Below are 23,167 nucleotides of genomic sequence, written 5' to 3' on the forward strand. Positions count from 1 at the left end.
ATTTCTGTAACCAGCCTGGTTGCTGAAGCCACACAGGTATTTTCAAGAAAAAGGACCAATGCTGATCAGTCTTGTGATGGAATTCCATACCCGTTCTCGGCATGGTCATCCGAAAAAATCTCCAAGTAAGAAAGAATTCTAAGTATGCCTGGTTTCAACGCTTTTAAAATGCATCTAGGAACTCAATTAGTAAAGATTAATCTTTGAGTTGTTAAAAAGTTATTGCAAAATGTCCAAAAGACTATATATTTTATAATTTTTGTCATGAAAATCTTTGAATTAATGAACTTTTCTGCACATTTATCACATTAATGCACCAGTGTAACCACGGACTCCCCAGGCCGGGGAAATGGGCCGTGTTTTTACCTTTCCGGTGGCCCCGCAGTGCCGGGTGAATGCGGTGGTTTTGGCTTAGCGCAAAATATAGCGGGAATTGGCCTTCTTAGGGTCCCTGGGGTGCGGGGGCATTTGGCGGAGATTTTACCATCTGTTCGTTCCCGCAGGGCGGAGATTTTACCTGGGGTTGGCTAGACCGAAAATCAAGTCCCCGCTATTCCCCGGACCTGGGGGCGGGGGGCCGTTGTTACAATTGACTGGTGCATAATGCCTACATAAAAGGTTGTGTATGCCTCAAATGAGTGTTTACAGGCATTTTCCATACTTTAACAGTAGAAGAAGGTTGTCTTATTCTGTGTCAAACATTGATTTTGTGTCTTGCTTGCAGTTTGCTGCTGCTTTTCGCCCTTGGCAGTAGTCCTACAATCTGAGTCCAGGAGATGCAGCTCTGAATCCAATATATCAGAAGAATGAAGATGTAAGTCAACTCTGTAGTACTAGTTGATGTGTAAATGATTCCAAAGAGTGAGATTTATAGCAAATCAGGTGTAAATAAGCAACTTATAAACAATGGTCAAGTGCTGTACTCTTAATTTTAAGTCAAATCTAGCCTTCAAAACAGATACTTAAAGCAAAAAAAGTTTAAAACTGGGCATAATAATGTTATTGCTGCATTTTCTGCATCATGTTGCCATCTCATACATGAAAACACTAGCAGTTGTCATGAATCTTTCAGTTTTGGTGTTTTTTTGCCATTTCCTTTTCTGCGCCATTTGTCCCGGAAGCAAATAATTTGGCATATAGTGGTGTTTAGACTGTCTATAAACACATGATCACTTAAAAAGCATTGTTAAACTGAACAGTTATGTTACCTTTGTATATCAGTGGACCAGAAAAAGCATAAATTTGCCTTGTTGAAGCACTTCAGTTTGGCTCTATGTCATTTTTATATAAAACGCTAAGCCGATAAAGTGGAAAAATCTTATTTTGTATTGAAAAAATCTTAAAAGAGTAGGCAGGCCATTTTTGTGATGCTGTGTTATAAACACCATTGAAAGCTACAAGGAAAACTTTACTTGGTTATATTATTCCAATGCATGAGGAAAAAATGGCTCTTCAAAAGTTTGCGGCTTATCATTTGATGGAAATGGCTATTTCTGCTTTTTATGAAAACACCACAGGTGCTTATACTCATTCTTGAAGTGTTTAATATTCTGTGTCAATGTGAACAAATTGACACTTGTGTATTACTTCAGTTAGGTGTTAATCTGTTTTAGATCGGGATCCATCGCTTCAGTACCGTATTCACTAGTAAGGTTTTATCCAGGATACCAGAGTGACATCTGGGATTGATCACTTCAGTACCAATGTCACCAATAATGTTTTATCCAGGATACCATATTGGCATCTGGGAATGATCACTTCAGTACCGTATTCACAACTAACATTTTATCCAGGATACCAGAGTGGCATCAGGGATTGATCTCCTCAGAACCGTATTCACCAGTAACGTTTTATCCAGGATACCAGAGTGGCATCAGGGATTGATCTCTTCAGAACCGTATTCAGCAGTAACGTTTTATCCAGGATACAAGAGTGGCTTCAGGGATTGATCACTTCAGTACTGTATTCACCAGTAACGTTTTATCCAGGATACCAGAGTTGGCATATGGGACTGATCACTTCAGTACCCTATACCAGAGTGCATTATGTATTTTGGATCGATGACTTCAGTACAGTAATCATCAAGAACATTTGAAATAAGAGACAGGAATTGCATATGCATCTCAAAGTGTTCTTTAAAGAGCATCATAAACTATAATGAATATCTTTTTTATTTTAATTTACAAGTGAATAAGTTGGTTAAATTTTATGAAAAAAACTTCAATAAAACACTAGTGTTGTTTTTTTGAAAGTGTTTGTAGAAGATCTTTATTTCCTTTACTTTACAAATCTTTCTTATCATATTATAAATTATTGAAATTGTTTTTAAACATCTTGCAGAATTGTTTTTTGTCAATATCGTAGAATGACCATTTTATGTTTTTGTACCATATCTTCTTTAGCTGATAAAGCAGGTCCTGATTCCATTATATTTCCAATTTTCATAGATATATGTTAAATTTGTATATTAGAACAAAAATCAAGTTATTGGATGTTCATTTTTGAGTGTATGAAATAATGTGAAAGTGCTGTATGTATCGCAGGAACTAACTGTGTCCAGGCACAGATTCAGCCCTGGGCTTTAGGGCTGAAGCCCCCCCCCCCCAGCTGGACTCGAAGATATGCATGGGGGGCGGCTGGTCTTTTTTACTTGATTTGTTAACAAATGCAGGGCGGATGTGTCAATTTTCTTGCAGAGTATTCCCTTATCACTAGATCAATACATCATGGTTTATTACAGTCATCTGGTCAGTAGGCCGATAAACCCTTAACAGGGTGGGGGGGGGCAATAAACTATGTCTAGAATACCGTGACATTGTTAAAAATAAATCTAAGCCTAGCACGTTCTGAACAATTAAGTGTCTTGGCAAAGGATATACATTTTGTAGTTTTAAGCTGAATGAGCTAATGTAAGCATATTTACAGTACGTTCTTGTTCTGATTATGTTGTGAACTTTTAAACTGCTTTATTGTGAATATTATTCAAGTTTACAACATATATATATATATATATATATATTAATATCAATAACTAATGTTTTGTTGAATAATCTATGTGCTTGTTTTTTTGAAATGTTATAGATGTATTGTTGTTGAATGTTTATAATTCAGTTTAATGTCTTATAATTTAAATAAGTAAATATTATCATACTTTCTGCATACATTGTTATATTCAATGATGAAATAGTGCTAACAACATCAGCTTCAGGGAATTTATATTCATTTCAAACTGCTGAGGGTGTCAAACCATTTTTCCGGGTTATTTGCAGAACCTTAAAAATTTAAAATAAACACAATGCTGTTTTACATATTAAAATAGTTAAGTACAGGTTGATTGTCAGATAACTGGGATAATTAATTTAAAGTACACTCAATCTGTTTCGTTTACCTTGTTTTGTTGAAAGTTGGAATCATTAATTGGACTGTAAATGCTTGTACGATATTCAATATAAGTAAATTAATGTAATTGATTTTGTAATCATGAGTTTTTTCAAACATTAAAATAGTAAATTTGCCTTAACCTCACTTGTGATGCACCTAAATAATCTAATTGGTCGTAGTCATAATTATAGTATGTCAAATAAAATGACTTGTGCCTTTGGCACTTGATTACCTAAGAAAAAATGTACCGTACTGCATTAGCAGTTTCTGAAGTTGATAACATACCTTGAGCCCGTCTAAGGCAGTGCCTTATTTCATATTAACTTAAACAAAATCACTGTACTTCATACCACGTTGATATAATGCAAAATAAATGCTTATTTACGCACTCACCATGTACATAAACTATGATATCATATGTTTAGACGATGTTTTAATGTATGAGCCTTAATAAACGTGTTTTCTGTTCTGTTCCTATTCAATAAAGGCATACCAACGTCAGTACATTGTTTCAACACTAATTGTTATGATTTAGACTTTATTTGTGGCACTTTTTCGCGATATGGCTTTTTGTATTGCAAGTTAAATACCAACGAAATTAAAAAAAAAAATATTCTTGTTGTTTTTAAACGCTCAGTTGCTCTCAGGTATCAGAAATAACCGAACCTTGATGCTATTTTAACGCAACAGAAGCATAAATGAACGTATATTTAGAAATTTCGAAATCGTGTCTATTACACAATACGTAAATATCATTGCCCCCTCTTTCCTAACACTCTCACTGAAATACATTTACATCTACCTCCACTATATTGACAAATATCTTGTTTAGGTATTGCCAACTTTGGAGAAACAATTAAAATATAACATTTAATGACTAAGTCGTTATGTTTCGTAAACAACGTATTAAGAGTATATCAGTTTTTGTGTACTAATTGCAACTATATGCAAACAATATGTTTTGACGATTGAAGAAATTTGGTCCTTTGAAATTAAGACATCCTGCAATTGATCTTATCTGAGAATGTCTTTATTTGTATTGTTGCAAAGTATAATTCAAATTAAGTGTGAGTATCACAGAATTACGAAGTTGGCAGTTTACACAGTTTTTGAAATCATTAGTATGATTTTTGGCGCGCGGCTTTGCTCATTGTGAGCTATTGACCTCTCTCTGTCCAGCATCAACATTTTCTTTAAACGCCTTTTCCTCTGAAACCGCTTGTAACAGATTATTCCGTGACATATCCCGAATATGTCTTTCAATGTCCTAAAATTGTATGAAAATACCGTTTCAGTGAACCAAATAAGGGCCAGAGCTAAGCATAAATTTTGAAAGAACGCCTAGGAGCTCCTATTAATCAAAACTGGGACCTACTTCAAGATCAAAATCACTAGCTTTAGTGCTTAGATTTTTTTTAATTATTTTTTTTACATCAGCTTGATAATAGATCCACTACATTTTTAATTAAAAAGCGCGTTTTGGTTTAGGATTGACCTCTTCCTGGGTCTGTGCTCATTGTCAGCTCTTGTGATTAACTGTTGTCCGTCATACAAGCATTGACTAATTGGTTGGTTTGTTCAAGAAGAAAGCTTCACATTTTCAGCGTTGACCCACCTATCTATGTTTATAAAGTACATATAGAAATAGAAAAAGAAACAGATGTTGAGTTCCTACAATAAGGATTAACTGGATCGTAACTGAATCGTTAATATCATTTTAAGTTTCCATAAACGAATATCATTTCTGAGAAAAATAAATTCATTTATGTATAACACATAGTGAAGCAGATATCTTAGATATAAAATTTTACAAGTCATTCAATTCTATAAAGAATTAAGAATGTATAATGCAGATAACTCAGTTTACACGCAGAGCTTTTAATCAGCATTATGATAGTCAAATGCATATACTAAGTGTACGAGGGTCTAGAAATGGTTAATAATTGTAACGATATGAAAGAAGCATTTGTTATACGCTATTCAATTAGTATAAATACAACTCCATGTGACAAAGTTATGTCGATTATCATCTTTGCCTTTGTTAACAAACATATAACATTTATGTCTTTTTTATGTAGTCTATAGCTTTAGAACGTGTGTCTATGTGGTGTTAATACGTTTGTGTTTGAAGTAGTGTCGTTTGGGTTCTTGCCATCTGACTCTTAACAGGGTTCATTTATCGAATTTTAGACTACTGGGCTTGGCCCTATAGTTCTCATTGCATTACTCAATGTATGTTAATTACTTATGAATTATAGCATATGTTCATATGCCTAAAAACGTGACTAGACTATATATATATATATATTTATATTCATACAGATACGTGTTTCGACGATATGTTGCTGTATCTGTCTCTTCTGTTATAATGTACTATTTTACATTGTTTTAATCATTACTTGATATGTTATAGCCATGGTTGTGGGGCTTATTCCTTAGGCGCGGTATTCCGGTTCCTTTCTAGCCGCTTCTTTGCGTAAGTTTTCTTGGAAGTAATTATATCTGCACACTGCCTTACCTACACACATAAAGAAATGTATAGTCGCCTTGTGTTTGATAGTTTAAAACCGATTTCGGTTGTGCATCCCACTACTACTTTAAACAAATGAGTTGAAGGATTTCATTTGTAATTCAATTTTATTGGAATTTAATAAACAACATGTTTCACTGAATAGGAAACAGAAATAACAATATTTATATATACAGAAACAAAATATACTTCAAGAGAAGATGATCTATAATTCAATACTTATTACAACTTCCTCACCACGAATGAGAATTTATTACATTTGAGCAAAGGACGGCCAAAAACAGTTATAAGCATGCAACCCGTATTGTAAAACTAAATGGGCAGATTGTGGTAAAATATGATCTTATACTCTATTTATTGTGTGTTCAAGTATTTATTATGTATAGCTATGAATACTCACCAATTAAGTCCAAATTGTATGATATATGTGAATAATGCACGTTCAAATACAAGATGTATTTAACATATTTACCAAATGTATATATTGTTATAAATACTATAATTATAGAACTTATGGAAGTTCAGATATACATATATGATGTTTGTTTTCAACTAACCTAACGTATTATATGAATATATTGTTGACGCACGTCTGTCGTTCTGATTAAATGCAATGAACGATTGTTGTTCGAACTTTTATCCCCATTGTAAACTGAACTGTCATATTTTCTGTAAGGTAAAGAAAACGCGGACTGACCTGAGAAAACTCTTTAAACTTTGTATAACATCCCTCTCATTAAGACATTATGCAATATAAGGGTCGCTTTGTATAACATCCCTCTCTTTAAGACATTATGCAATAAAAGGGTCCCTTTGTATAACATCCCTCTCATTAAGACATTATGCAATAAAAGGGTCCCTTTGTATAACATCCTTCTCATTAAGACATTATGCAATATTAGGGTCCCTTTGTATAACATCCCTCTCATTAAGACATAATGCAATAAAAGGGTCCCTTTGTATAACATCCCTCTCTTTAAGACATTATGCAATAAAAGGGTCCCTTTGTATAACATCCCTCTCATTAAGACATTATGCAATATTAGGGTCCCTTTGTATAACATCCCTCTCTTTAAGACATTATGCAATAAAAGGGTCCCTTTGTATAACATCCCTCTCATTAAGACATTATGCAATAAAAGGGTCCCTTTGTATAACATCCCTCTCTTTAAGACATTATGCAATATTAGGGTCCCTTTGTATAACATCCCTCTCATTAAGACATTATGCAATAAAAGGGTCCCTTTGTATAACATCCCTCTCATTAAGACATTATGCAATAAAAGGGTCCCTTTGTATAACATCCCTCTCATTAAGACATTATGCAATAAAAGGGTCCCTTTGTATAACATCCCTCTCATTAAGACATTATGCAATAAAAGGGTCCCTTTGTATAACATCCTTCTCTTTAAGACATTATGCAATATTAGGGTCCCTTTGTATAACATCCCTCTCATTAAGACATTATGCAATATGAGGGTCGCTTTGTATAACATCCCTCTCATTAAGACATTATGCAATATTAGGGTCGCTTTGTATAACATCCCTCTCATTAAGACATTATGCAATATTAGGGTCCCTTTGTATAACATCCCTCTCATTAAGACATTATGCAATATTAGGGTCCCTTTGTATAACATCCCTCTCATTAAGACATTATGCAATATTAGGGTCGCTTTGTATAACATCCCTCTCATTAAGACATTATGCAATAAAAGGGTCCCTTTGTATAACATCCCTCTCTTTAAGACATTATGCAATAAAAGGGTCCCTTTGTATAACATCCTTCTCTTTGAGACATTATGCAATAAAAGGGTCCCTTTGTATAACATCCCTCTCTTTAAGACATTATGCAATAAAAGGGTCCCTTTGTATAACATCCCTCTCATTAAGACATTATGCAATAAAAGGGTCCCTTTGTATAACATCCCTCTCTTTAAGACATTATGCAATAAAAGGGTCCCTTTGTATAACATCCCTCTCATTAAGACATTATGCAATAAAAGGGTCCCTTTGTAGAACATCCTTCTCTTTGAGACATTATGCAATAAAAGGGTCCCTTTGTATAACTTCCCTCTTTTTAAGACATTATGCAATATTAGGGTCGCTTTGTATAACATCCCTCTCATTAAGACATTATGCAATATTAGGGTCCCTTTGTATGACATCCCTCTCATTAAGACATAATGCAATAAAAGGGTCCCTTTGTATAACATCCCTCTCATTAAGACATTATGCAATATGAGGGTCGCTTTGTATAACATCCCTCTCATTAAGACATAATGCAATATGAGGGTCGCTTTGTATAACATCCCTCTCTTTAAGACATTATGCAATAAAAGGGTCCCTTTGTATAACATCCCTCTCATTAAGACATTATGCAATATGAGGGTCGCTTTGTATAACATCCCTCTCTTTAAGACATTATGCAATATTAGGGTCGCTTTGTATAACATCCCTCTCATTAAGACATTATGCAATATGAGGGTCGCTTTGTATAACATCCCTCTCATTAAGACATTATGCAATATTAGGGTCGCTTTGTAAAACATCCCTCTCATTAAGACATTATGCAATATTAGGGTCGCTTTGTATAACATCCCTCTCATTAAGACATTATGCAATATTAGGGTCGCTTTGTAAAACATCTTTCTCATTTAGATATTATGCAATATGAGGGTCGCTTTGTATAACATCCCTCTCATTAAGATATTATGCAATATGAGGGTCGCTTTGTATAACATCCTTTTAATTTAGAAATTATGCAATATTAGGGTCGCTTTGTAAAACCTGTATCTAACGTATACAGAATACTCAATCCGTTGTCATTCAGAACGGAATTTATAAGGCGGGTTTTCTTAAATTAAACAAAATGCGTACCAATTTTAGTAACGTGTTGTAACATTCGTAATGAGTGACCACGTGTGTAATATTCTTTTTATATCATTGATCATTTGATTAATTAACTATAATATTCATTTATGACATCACGTCAAAAGTCAATACACTAGTTATATATCACAATACACAATCAATGTCTTTAGTTCATGCTGGCTCTGCCATTTATCATTTCAATCTATTTATGATGATGCGGACCATCAGTCATTTATATCTCTAAATCATTGGAATTGGAACATCTATATCAGGAAATGTTTCGTGGCCAAACTTTAATCCTGATTATTACAACGTACACACCATTTTTAAAGAATGCCCGAGTTTATATAGGAGTCTATGAAAAGGTTCACTAAAACCCAGTTCGATAGTCCAACTATGGACTTTGATCACAATTCAGACCACATTGTCGATGAGACTGACAATGTGTTTATGGATTATTTCCATGGTCATGCGCTCATCTGGCTGCTGTTTCCAACATCCCTGCATGATTTTCCCGACTTCTTCCGGACAGTTCTGCGGACAATCCAACAGGTGACCATTCACTATACAGTCAATCACCTGTGAATTGAAATATCTTACGTAATATCTAAATGAACGTATACAACCAAACATTGACCATTACAGCATTCTGACAACAACGAATTGAATTGTAAACAATCATAAATGAGCAAGTATGCTCTACATATAGTTTAGGGGTTGTATTGCACGTTATTTGGTGATGACATTATAAAATACCTAGCAAATACATAAGGGACGGTTCCTGAAGAAGCTGGGCAGGCTCAAGAACACTTTAAAACATGACCCTGACAATACACTGGACAGGTTCATAGTCTAAATACCATTGAGGAAATACAAAGCGTTAAAAACAAACAGGAAGTGCAAAAGTTATACATTGTTCTTAAACAAGTTACACATACACACTCTGCATACTTCAAATAATGTTGTCAGGCCAAAGTTTCTCCACAAAGGTAGACATGTACAATATGTTTCACATTAAATACAGATCAATGATGAACCTGGTGTCGACATGTACGGAATTGGTCATTCTGAGGACGTTTCCATGTAAGGCTTTATGTCTAAGGCAAAATACTTTCAAAGACTATTCTTTGGCCAGTGCTTTCAAGATATATGTAAACAATGTATTACTCTAATGGGCAGTTTATTAGAAAGCTTGACATATAGTATATATCTTACTAAATGTACTTAAGTTAACACACATGTGAGCTTAATGAAATAATAAGTAAAGTGAGACTAGTCATGGACTCAGAACACGGCGGCCATCTTGACTATTGTCTTTGTTTACATGGAAACCTCGATGACGCCATCTGTCAATCCTTACTCAAGTAAACCAAGAAACGCTCTGGACAAATAATACGCACAGATACCTCTAACGTATTTGTGACGACGTATTTGTGACGACATGTTTTGGATATCATTTTAACAATGCTATTAGTGTGAACAGCAGCACATGGTATTAATGTTAGCGAAAGTTATTTTCCCTTTGAAGATTAACACAGCGAAGAAGATAAATACTATATTTCAGTTCCTCGCTAACTACTATCCAAATACATACCTCGTTGTTAGACAAATGGAACCAAGGCTGCCTGCCATATGTGAATATTTCCCAAAGAAGAACACCGAAGCTCCAGGTGTCGGATTCTGTCGTGAATGTACGGTAAAGTAACGACTCTGGAGGAAGCCATCTTACTGGTAAGACCGCGTTGCCACCAACCTTGTAATTAGATTCAGAGGATAACTTAAATAAGCGGTTTCCCGAGATACATTAATTGGCTATTTCACGAGTTCAAGCTACAAACGTACAAGATTTAGAGCAGATAGTCGTGCAATAAAGTACTCTTGAATACCGAATATGTGCTTCCGGTCATGTGACATTTCACATGTCTTCGCAGCACAACAACGAACGCTCGTTTGGTGAATTATACAACTCCCATTAATCATCGTAACGCAATTTTGTTAAATAAATGATAAAATTTAAAGGTATATAAGAAAAAGTAGCATTCATGTGTTCCGGTATGATTGACGAAATCCAATCGCCGCGCACGCAGCATAGTAGAACTCGAGGCACCCGGGTTGGAGTGTCCCAACTGCAGCGTAAAAAAGGAGCGTTACATTGTAAATGTTTCTGACTGACAAAAGATAACAACACCTTATAATAGTCAGTGCTATATATGTCCCTAGACATTCCAAAGTCGCCTATTTTGACGACCAGCTCCGCTCCTACCAAACAGTTTCTAGTAGCGAGATCGCGGTGCACGAAATGTTGGGAGGCGAGGTATTCCATCCCTACTGCCACCTGTCGAGCTGCAAATATGATACCTCAGATGTTCACATATATTCGATAACAAAGGAATAATCTTCAATTCACGCAAATATTACCAGATCATACGACAAATGGTATCTACATTCTAAATCCGAACTCAATTCGAAAAGAACTATGGAAACAAAATTAACATACTGAAATTGAATACATGCAGCCATTACAAAAATATTTCAAATTTTGAACTGATGTTAACGGGAAGTATCTTGATTAATCTTGATAATCCAAAGGAGACTATTACTATATATGGAGCAGAGCCAACGGAATGTTTGAATCAAGTAGAAACTTTAATACGGAACGTGCTTTATTTTACATATTCAAATGTCAGGGATCAGTTCTGCACGCAAAATGCAAGGATAACCACTTGCATACTGTGCGTTACATCAAACACTATCTAAGGCACCAAATTGATGTTTCGTTTTGCGGATTTACCGCACCTACTTTTATGAATATGATAAAAAACTCTTTTGTTGGTGCAACCGCGCCTATATTTTTACCGCGAACCTCACTTTTTGCGGTTATAATCCTTTTTTGAAAGCTGCAATATCACTGGGATCATAGTTTCCTACGCAATTGTATATGTTGTTTTGTAAAGAGAAGAAACAGGGTTTTATATATCAACCAGTTCAGTATAATCATGTAAAGAAATGGCGGTTTCCGGAAAACATGTTTTATAATTAGCAAACTTAGCTTAAAAGTTGTTTAACCACTGAAATGCTTAATGTCAAATGTTTATCATGATGATAAAAACAAGAAGCCGCTGTTCAAAGCTGTTTACGGTTGAAGAGTCTGTTTTGCTCAAATGGCTATTATTTGATTAAAGACATGATTATCACGACTGGAATTTGACCACATAACGTCGATTATGTAGACGATATCCTTGAATCCATAGGACTTTGTTTTACTGCTTGGCCAGAAACGATGTCTGCAAATCAGTTTTGTCAAAATACTGACGAAAACAAAAATAATTAAACAAAAATCTGGTCATAAATAGCGATCAATTTCGAAAGAAACAACCGAAAGATCGGTAAGCCTACTTGTATTATTTTCCTTTTGAACAACATCTAGGATGAACAAAACACTTTCTTGCAATTACATTGATATTCAAATCGAATTTAATAAAAAAGTGGAAATGTATATCGACTCCTAGTTATGTTGATATTGCCTTTGTAAAACACGCAAACCTTTTATTTTTTAGATGTTCAAGTTCAGTCTTAATGAGGGTCATAATACAGTTGCAGCTGCCTTAGAAGTAATTCAGAAAGGTAAATTGTTTCAAACCTTTTCCGAAAGGGTTATTATTTATCATGCATGTGTATGTTATAATTATCTTAGCAAATTGGATTATCCTTATGTGCTTTCTTGTTTAATAGAGTTTAAGTTCACGGTTGTATTGAAATGAAAGTAAGGGCAATTATGCTGAAGACAATTTCTTCTTTTTATCGATTAAAAGAACAAAATGACTGTTCGCTCTTCGCTCCAAATTATTTTTTCGCACATTCGCTACTTTTTTGGAAAATTCTATGAGCAAAAATTTTAATTTAGTGTAGCCTAAATAAAAAACTTGATCAATGAAAAAAATATCTGTAAAAAAATCATAACACAACAAGCACAAGAGATATATGCTAAGCGGTTACAATATTCTGAATTGCACATACCGCAAATCTGAAAAGTATGTTTATCGTTAGCATATTTAACATATCCTTTCCATAATAACGGCTGCAAGATTTACATTTTGCAAATATGACAAGCCAAATCCATTTCCTCTATTCCAGCAATATCTAAAAAATCGGAGTTCATCTATCCATATATATGAACATTTTCTACAGAAAATAGAGTGGGCGTAGCCCAGGGCCGACAAAATTTATATTTGGTACATTCCTCATAATCGACCTACTTAAACTTAATCAAGAAAAACAATCCTCGATATTTTCATTCTCCAAACAAAAATACAAACACCAACTTATTACTGACACTAGTTTAACGTTTAACAAGTAAGCCTTCATGGAAAAGTAGACTAACTTGATTCGTTTTTTTTGGTGCATTAATCGAAATCGATCTACGTTGAATTATTGAATAGAATCCAAAAAATCTTCTATTTATTATAGGCCCACGAAAAAAAATACATACAGCAAATAAAAGTTTGCTGCATTATTTTGGAATTTGGGGTTCACCTTCCACCTCTCAAAACCATTTTACTGCCTTTTTTGACCGGTGATTCCCCACTCATAAACTGATTTGTTGATGATATTTAATAGTTAATTTGGAATTACAGGGAATAGAGCCGGACAAATTAGAACTGTATAACGGCCGTTTAAAGAGAAACCTTAGATTTAACAGTCATTTGTCTGCAAAAATAATGAAAATGTAAAATCAATTCGGTTCAAGCAAAAGTACACCCTTTTCCGAGTTTGCCGTTAAAATGAAGGGGCTTTCAATATGACTTAAGAAATGAATTGCGTGATTAATGTCATTATCGGGGTATGAACGTAGTTGAGCTCGTAACAGGAAGGATACCACGCATACTTTAACAGCCCAACTGCTTTTATATCCCCGATAAAAGCATCACTCACCTAATTCATTACTTATATTTACACCAATTATGCATGATTTCTTTCAAGATTTGTTAATTAAATACATTTTTTTACTTTAGAAAACCTTACAGTAATTCTTTCTCACCCTTGCTGTAAATAAAACTAACGACCGGTTTACACATATTATTGTTAAGAACAAAAATAGTCCCGAATAAAATCACCTTTGAACATAAAATTGAAACGCTAATGACAACATATCATTTAACAAATAAATTAAAACTTTTCAACACGCCGCTTAAAATATTGTGTTGCACAAACAATAGAACGTTTTTTTGTTTAATACGCGATGATTCGCGATCCGAACATATCCGAAGATGTTGCGTCAATTTGGGATCTAGAAGTCATTATTTACAGTTTGTCAAGTGTCTCGTAAGACTCTTCATCGACACTAATGGGTGTTGGAAGGCAAACAATTAAGGAACTTTATTAAGGCTTTCACAATTAAAACAGAAACCTGAAAACAGAAATGACAAGACATTTGTCTTCTCAAATGATTAATAAACATAGAACCAGATTGAATCTACCGAAATTGCACTATTTTTAAGGTTTGCCATGGCATTGAAATTTACACTAGTTTAAGTCTATGAGATAGTATTTAACTTTCGTCAGCTGTATGTAAGGCTCTTCATCAATGCAATATGGGTGTGGAAGGTCAATATCATATTACTCAGTATTATGGGTTGGAAGTAAAATACTTTGCCACGGTTACATATCGCATATCATTTTGCTTTATGTTTTGGTAGAGAGTGAAACCTGTTAATTAATGACATTGTTTAGGTTGTTTTATTGTATCACCATTGTTATAACGATTTAACAATGATTTGTATGTCGAAACATTGATTCGTGTGTGTTGTCTTGCGTGCTTCTTGCTTATGTTTTGTTTATCCAGGAATGTTTGTGCCATTAACAATATTTTGAAAGCACAGGTTTTGGCCACTGGATTTGTCTCAGTACGATTAATGGCACCTTTATCAGAGCAAACTCGGTCTCCAAGTAAAAAGAGATTGTATTTTAGCAATAACATTCTTGGAATTTATGATACCCTTAAATTCAGAGTTTAGGACAATATTAAAGCCATATATTAAGACGAATAACATAAGAAAAGCATCTATCAGGATCAATAATTCTGCACAATATAATAAGATATTTAAGACTGTATCAGGTTTGGTGCATTACTCTCTTATCAGTAAGGCGAAAAATACGACTTACATTTTTGTTCGAAAATGTAAAGTTATTCATTGATTGAAAGCATGCAGCCTTTCTGATTTGTTTAAAAGACAGCTAGCTACGGGATGCTAATACTTTGTGTGGGAAAATAAAGTTTACTCCATACATGCATTCTTGTTTGTAAGTTTTTTTTTTTTTTTTTCTTTGTCTTCGGACTTTACCCTGTGCCATTTAACGGGGGTTGTGTTTAAACGTTTAGCTACTGAGCTTGTTTCTGTAGTTTTTCACATAAATATTTACAATGAGGACAAATGATGACGTTTTAAGGGAAATAAATGTTCCAAGTATTTCTGTTTTCTGATGAATATAAGTATGTTCTTGTTAGAGACATGACTACGTTTAAAACACCAAGAGGATTCACTCAAATCACCTTTCAGCAATAGAAACTCCAATATCTGTTATAGACAAATGATTGAAATTAAATTAAATGCCGTGCATTGTACGCTTACACGCTTTTAATTAATTTTGTTCCTTTGATTACGTGATTTTAGTGCATTAAAACTAGTTTAACTTTGCTTTGCAACTGGGGTTTTCCTTGGGGTGTTTTTAATTGTATTTGAATCAGCTTTACTTTAAGATCGCAAGATTTCGTTAACTAGTCTAGTGAGTATATTATCTTTTCTAGGCGGTATGGCAACCTTGATTGATACTGAAATCATATTATCAGTAATTTGTGGAATTGTGTGTCTTGTTTAATGGCTGGTATGCCTTTAAAATGTTTTGAATTGCATTATCAATACAATAGCCTCCAATGTAAATTGTGTCAGTATAGTTTTTTTATTCTGTGGATTTAACAATTCATCAGGTACAATGAAACGCAACGAAAGATATATTCTTCTTACCTATATGGAGCAACTCCGACGTGTTTAATAGGGCTGTCGCTTCCTTCTTAAAAAGAGCTGCATCTGGTCCATGCTTTCTGAGAAAGGACAAATGTAAGTGACTTAAACATACTCAATGGAAACATGTATAATAATAATAATAGTAATAATGTTAAACACACACTACATATTGTCCATAAAATTATAAATGACAATGTTTTAATTAATAAACATGATCAATCAATAAAGGAATGAACTTTTTTTTAAATTTTCAATTGTTTCAAAAAATGACACTCCGGAAGCATACACCAAATTCAATCAATGAAATGAACAGCTAATGTAAATTTAGACTGTTCATTAAGAGTAACACACCTTTGTACCGGCTATGCAGTGCACAACGTTGGTGTGTACATCCTTATCATAATACTTCATTCGCCAGACACAAGTTGGATTTGTTACCCGATAGCATGAGGGTTTAACCCCAGACAAATTCGCGTACTGGATACTCCTTTGTTTTCTACTCAGATCGTTATAATTACTATTAAGGTTTTACACTCCAAACGGGAAAGGTTTCAAAGGTTTGCACGATAAGGGCTATCATTAAATATATTCACCAAGAGATTCGCTTTCAAAATTAAACGATCTGACCGTACAATTAAAATTAAATCAAATATTTCAAGACATTTGTTATCATGGCCTCGTTTTGAATTTTACGACAAATGTAAAAAAATATCAAGATGAGCATGTGGTTGAATAATAAATAATTAAAATATAAAAAGAAATGGTACTCATGTCATTGTAAAACACTATAGAAGAATATAAAGGCAAATTTATTTTAAAAGGGTTCAATCCACGACAGGAAAACTGCTTTATATAAGTAGTTCAGCGCCTTATCCATTGGAGGTTTTTCATTGGGAATGTAAATGCTCAATTGATTTTGAAAGTCTGCGCACGGAATAATGCAAGCTTTTAAATTTCTGCGTAATGTGTACACACTTATATAGGCCATGAATAAAACGTTCAAAAATGGGTGTTTCGGCATCATAATTATCCTAATATCAAACTCGACCTTTTAACAATTCAAATGATGTGATAAATTAATATCGCATCCCAATTGAACAGCCAGTAATACAATCTTACCTGAGAAAATTATTGAGATCACCATTTTCCATATATTCAAATATCAACATGAAAGTATCATCCTTGGCGCACATTCCAAAAAACTGGACAATGTTCGTGTGTTCTAAACTAGTGAGCATTTCAGCTTCTCGTTCGAAGTCTTTTCTCGACTCGTCTGTCATTGTGTCTTTGAGCACTTTAATTGCAACCATGGACTGCTGGCCATCTGTAGGAACATCGTAACACTGACCCAAGAAAACGCGACCAAACGCCCCTTCCCCTAGCTGGTCTAGGCACTGAACACTATCGGCTTCTATCCGTCTTACAGCTGAAATGACCACAGCAGTGATCAATTACATAAGAAAAACACTTTCAAATAAGACTAACTAACGTTTGAAAGAACATCATCAACTACAGTTAATGCCAAAAGAAACAATACAGTTTCAATTTTCAAAATGTTCTAGGATAATGTTGTAGATGCATTGTTTCGATGAGGTGGTCATTATTTAGTACACAAGCATCAGTCTATGGTCATTTGTAACAGTTTGGGGTTACCGCCTTGGGGCGGTCAGTGAAAACTACGGGTTAATAACTCACGTTGGGTTTAACCGGTTTTCGGGCGCAGTTAATGATCTTTTCACATTCAATTACGACTAACCACTTGAAACTATTTTGGTAGTTGCAGGTGATAAAAAAAGGTGTTTTATTTTTGATTTTTTAACTAGGATATTTTTATTTTGAAAGGTTTATTTTTTCAGAGAGAAAAAACAGGATGTTCATCTGGAAAAAAAATCGGAAAGAAATTTATAGAGCATTGGGCAAATATCCTGCTAAAAATAGAAATTGATAGCCATATACTTTGTAATACAAACAAAATACCCGCACGAAAATCTTCGAAACATAAATACTTGTTTGTTGCGTAATGATAAAAATATGAACAACGACAACTATATAATCGCGTTCATAAAACCGCTTTAAATTTGAGTTCATTTATGAACAAAATACAAAATAAATTAATTCAACCTATGCAACTTTGGAGGTCAATTGGTTGTGAGGCGTAGTTTGGGTTCTCCACCATCTGGTTATGTGTAAGTGGCATATTTTCTCGAGATATTGGTGGGTTTAGTATGTCAATAAGTGGAGTTCTTGACTTGAAAGTCGGTCGTTTATGCTTCATCAGACACAATAGTGTCATTCCAATGGCAACTGCTACTAGAGCTACTGATACTCCAACAATGATGTAAATCTACAACAAAGAAAACATCAACTGTATTAATTGGTAATCATTTCCTTGAACATTTTAATTAAACAATATCTAATTCAATTGCATTTAAAAATGTCCATAAATACCAATTTAGAGCATAATCAAAGGACCCCATGGCAATTAAGCATAAAAACTAGTTAATAGATACACAAAAACAAAACCATAACGACATAATAAAGAAGAAAGCATTGAAGCTCATACCGTATCCCGTATTACTCTTATAAGCTGTTTATACTGGTGGTGGAATGCTGTTGGTGTTCTGATAGTTATATGGCGAATGAAGGGAAAAAGGTATTAGGGAAGACAAGGGGGATTGCCGGAAAGAGATAGGGTTGGGGATGAGGATGTGGACAAGTAAAGTCAGCTGTTGAATAATGTTAGCTTCAATATAGGTAAAATATAAAAAAAACGTTTAGTTTGACGAATTCAATGCTTGATTGATGACTTAACATCGTTTTGTTGGTCTGGTCCCTGGCTTTATTAATATCCGATGAAAAAAGAACTCTTTTAGCGTGATATAGTGGACAGATAAAGACAAAGTGGTATTTATCCTCAATTTCTCAATATTGCCAATTGTAGCTAATGACAATATTAGTGAAAACGGGTCTTTTTGTTAATGCCGAAAGGAACCAGAACCTTCTACATGTCAATGTCCATTAACACATTCTGGCAATAATCTCACAAAATGTTAATAAAGGTACCCACAATACATTCACAAACATGCATGAGTAATAAATGATGTATAAATAACTTCCAAGTATTTTACGATTTAGGGCGTATTTTAAAGATTGCATGGGAAATATATGCTGCCATGAGGATAAAATATGTTTATGCCATAAGCAGTTTCAACAATGTGTGAACCCAGATGAATTTAAGCAACCGATATTTGAATATAACATTCTGTTTGTCTTTGGAGAGAAGCGAAGCAATTTGGGTGATTTGGATGATACTTGCCATTTTCGAGCCAAATAGGTGGATGTTTTTCGATTTATGAATGAATAAAAATATTATTCATTTCAAATACTTCAATATACTCGTTTACAACACTCAGAAAGGAATTTCCACGATCATTTCCGGCATCTTGGGAATCGGATTTCTTTAAAATTGCGCATCCATTTGTCAATTTCAAATGCCATCGTACCATAGTTTTAAAACTATTAACAATCCGGTCTGGTTTTCTTACCGGTCTTCAGAATGTTTATTGAGTCAATAACATCTTGACGGGAGGTATCATATTTCTGCAAAGTTGAAACATCGGAATCGATGGAAGAAGGCAGTTAAAACATTCAGTCTGGTCTGAGATTGGAAGAAGTTATTCAGAAGGCCTTATCAGAAATTGTCAACAGACGCTTCCATCATGGATAAGACGGGGACGACCATTTGATACAATCGTTCGATTCTAAAGTTATATTAGTTCTCTAAAGGTATGTAAAAGAAATTGTTGTTTCCCAAAGTTTCAGAGCATGTTTTTCGTGATGCGCTTGGTGGGCAATATTCACGAGATGGTTGACGTGGTTTTGTTTTTGCTTGTAAATGCGTCACTGGTGATCATTATTCAGACATTTGGTCATCCTTTATGATCGCCGTCTTTGAATGCAGATTTTACGGTAATTCTAAGGTGTTGAGTGAATTCATCAATGCATATATTGATATCTACGTAGAAACATGGTCTCTTGTCAAACGTTGAAACAAGCTCTAGAGTTTGACATAGTACCCTAGTGAACATTTCCAGACTTTCACCTTAAAGATATGAACAGAAAGTTTTGTTGAATTGTAAGATGCAATAGATAAGGCAATGATAACGAACTAACTGGTCTAGGATTGGTGCCCCGATACCACATTCCTAAACAACATCTGAAACAGGTCGATAAGAAACTCGAACGTTTCAGTAAAAAGAGTAGCGTCACGAGCTACTGGTGTTTACATACAGATTCAATCTGTTGAGGAGATGATAGGAGGACGAGAGAGAAGATGTGAGGCCATGATATACATGAATATATCCGGAAAGGGTTAGGAGCATTGAGCATATTTATTCAAAGTAAATGAAAAATGTAAATATCCCGTGTGGACGAGCATGGTAATAGCAAAACAAACCTACCCTCATTTCATATGTGACTATTGAAATAGACATTAAAAATCAGGTGATTCAAGGTATTTTTTTAATTACCTTATCAATATTCAGTTTACAACTTACTGATTATTGTTCGTTTATCATTTCTGCAAAACTTTAATGTAAAATAAACTGTTATATGAAATTATGTGTCTCTCAAAATGGGATAAGTTTGATTTCTAAATTAATAACATGATTACTACACAAACCGTTAATTCAAAGACCTCATGTAAGAATAATCTAGATCTGTTGTACTATGGCCCACACAATAACCTGGATGAACAGCAACTTACAAAGTCATTTTTGATGCTAGATGTCGAGTTGTCTAATGTATCATTTTGCTTTACAAGTTCAGAATGACTGTCCTGGCCTGGGAACATCGGCTTGAAAATACCGTCCACACTTGGTCGCTGGACTTGTTGATTACCATTGATCACTGCAGGATGACAATTGTACAAAGTCATTGTATTAACAATCTGTGATAAAAGCAAAACCTTTTTAAATATGAATGTGGTATACATCATAATATTGTTTTTAGCAATGGACCTGCTTCATAGTCATCTTTTAAAACTAAATATCATGTCTTGTGTTCTTTATATACCATGTACTTGCTTCAAATACATTTGTAGGCATGGTCAGTCAATATAGTGCCTTGAATAAACACATGACGTTTGAATCACTGTTACACTAAAATGATATTCAAAGAAAAACATAGTTCTGATAAATAGTTTCGTTGAGGTTTAAAGGATAATAGTTTAACCTTGCAAATCATGCGTACACTAAAAATTGCACAATAAAATTACATGTTTTCTGTTCATAGATCGTTGATTTGTTCGAAGAGCCGAACGAGTTCGTTGCCACCAACGTGTACATCCCGTAATGATGGAAATTGTGTATCCGGAACCAAAGGCATCCACCAACAACATGGCGTCCACCTTCTGAAGTAGTTTGTTTCCACATTATGATGTCAAATCCATTTAAATTGTGACAGTGTTCTGATTTTAAGTGATTAAAGTGTTTTGCGATATTAACAGTGTTTAATATAGAAACATGCTCATTTTTTACAAGAACGTAAGCAAAACATAATATTAAAGCAGTATTTAATATTCACATTTGATATAGTTAAATCAATTTGATTAAAATTGAAATATCTTACCAGCAGCAATATTTGGATTCAAGATCTTGGATGTCACATTCACGCTGTTATCTCCCGAACCGTTTCCAACGTTAAACGGTTTGCCGTTTTTTAACCAAGTCAGATTCACCGCTGGTCCCCCAATATATTTAAATTGGATGCAAGGATAGAAATACTTCTCAGATTTGCTCAGACTGATTATGACAGGCGCAGCTGGAAGGAAACATGTGAATCCTTATGAATTGTTGCCTTCTTGAAATGATCACACGTTTTTATGAAAAATGAAACAGGCGATGACAATATGAAGTAACTTATTGACAATAACATTGTATTCAATGAAAATACAAAGATCAAAGCAGTAACCTTGACACAGTTTCTTTATGAAGTCAACATCATAAATTGGTGAACGGCCGTTAGGTTGTAATTAAAAATTGAACTACAAAGAAAAGGCGTTAGTCCCAGGGCGGGAACACCAAGCAGTAATTAATAAATTTAATAAATACAGAAGGTACAATTAACGACATAAAACCAGCCTGACAGAGTTCTAATTTGAATCTGTATGTACTTATTATAGCTAATCACAATATATGTAAATATATCTCTATTAAAGAATCGTATCCGATAGTATTAAATGGTATACTATATGCGTGTGACAAATTGTCGTTAAATCAATAAATTAGCTTTATGCTTAGGATGTTCCTTTTAAAACCACAAACTACCTCCGAAGTTTTAATCAAACTTTTCATTGGTGTAATGAAAGGTACAATACTGTCAACGTCCCTAGCCCCGGTTTAAACAGCATTCTATTTTCATTAATCAGAAATACAATGAAAACAATATAGACATGCCAGCCTTCCAGCATTAAAACAAAACAATGTTTAATGTCACAATGCTTAAGGCTTATCAGACACTAAACGAGATACCCACAACGTACACTCGTCCCCCGCCCAGCACAAAAGAAGCCCCGTGCCAATAAAACAAACCAGAAAATACAGGCATATTAATTTATCTCGAATAACTAGAAGCTAAAAATATACACTATAAACGAATTTCGAGTAGTTTTTATCAGCGCAGCAAGGCAATGACTGTTGAATCGAAGGATAACGTTTAACATGAAAAAATAATGATAGCCGTGTTTAGCTATTTAGTTAGATGAGTGGATCTGGAATATGTGCGCTAAATCTATCATTGTATTAATAATATCTGTAATGTGTTCCCGTTCCGGATAGAAAAATCCGACCCGAGGGCACCTGCGTTGCCAGGTAACGAGGCTTGCCGAGTTACCGGCTACGCACCGTGCCCGAGGGTCGGATTTTTCTATCCGGAACGGACACACATGATATATATTTTTTCTAGCATACCTTAAATTACATTTTTTGTGACTCATCTGGCATGGGGGGATGCCAGATGGAGTTTTCCAGCACGGCTGAAATCACCGGAAATGCCTATCCGTATTAAACAATCTTGCGATACATTATCGTACGGCCATTGATGAAAATGTGAATGTGTATGAAATAAAGATGGGTTCAAGTGAGCATGTTGTATGGATGAAGAGTCTGAAACAGAAATTCAATATAATATTTGTTGGGATCCTTACAAAAGCCTCGTTGATTCAATTATGGCTATCGGCTAATATGTTGTACAGTCCAAGAAAGCTACTCATTATCTTAAATTAAATCGTCGTAGGATATGTCCATAGGGATGACGTGCAACTGATTGGTCTAGCTGTTGTTCTTATAAAAACGAAACCTTC

General features: G+C 34.5%; 1 protein-coding gene across 1 annotated transcript in view; it reads right to left on the bottom strand.

Annotated features, from left to right (window-relative positions):
- Positions 1–9,071: 9,071 nt before the first annotated feature.
- Positions 9,072–23,167, bottom strand: part of LOC128229215 (NT-3 growth factor receptor-like) — a 62,990-nt gene continuing 48,894 nt past the window's right edge. The window contains exons 7-15 of the mRNA XM_052940965.1: positions 21,436–21,627; positions 21,083–21,217; positions 20,573–20,715; positions 17,929–18,151; positions 16,927–17,233; positions 15,808–15,884; positions 10,974–11,128; positions 10,380–10,538; positions 9,072–9,364 (exon numbers count right to left, since the gene is read on the bottom strand). Coding sequence (XP_052796925.1) covers positions 9,200–9,364; positions 10,380–10,538; positions 10,974–11,128; positions 15,808–15,884; positions 16,927–17,233; positions 17,929–18,151; positions 20,573–20,715; positions 21,083–21,217; positions 21,436–21,627 — 1,556 coding nt within the window. The 3' untranslated portion in view covers positions 9,072–9,199. The remainder of the gene's footprint in view (positions 9,365–10,379; positions 10,539–10,973; positions 11,129–15,807; positions 15,885–16,926; positions 17,234–17,928; positions 18,152–20,572; positions 20,716–21,082; positions 21,218–21,435; positions 21,628–23,167) is intronic.

This window comes from Mya arenaria, chromosome 3, assembly GCF_026914265.1.
Source record: "Mya arenaria isolate MELC-2E11 chromosome 3, ASM2691426v1".
Lineage (NCBI taxonomy): Eukaryota > Metazoa > Mollusca > Bivalvia > Myida > Myidae > Mya > Mya arenaria.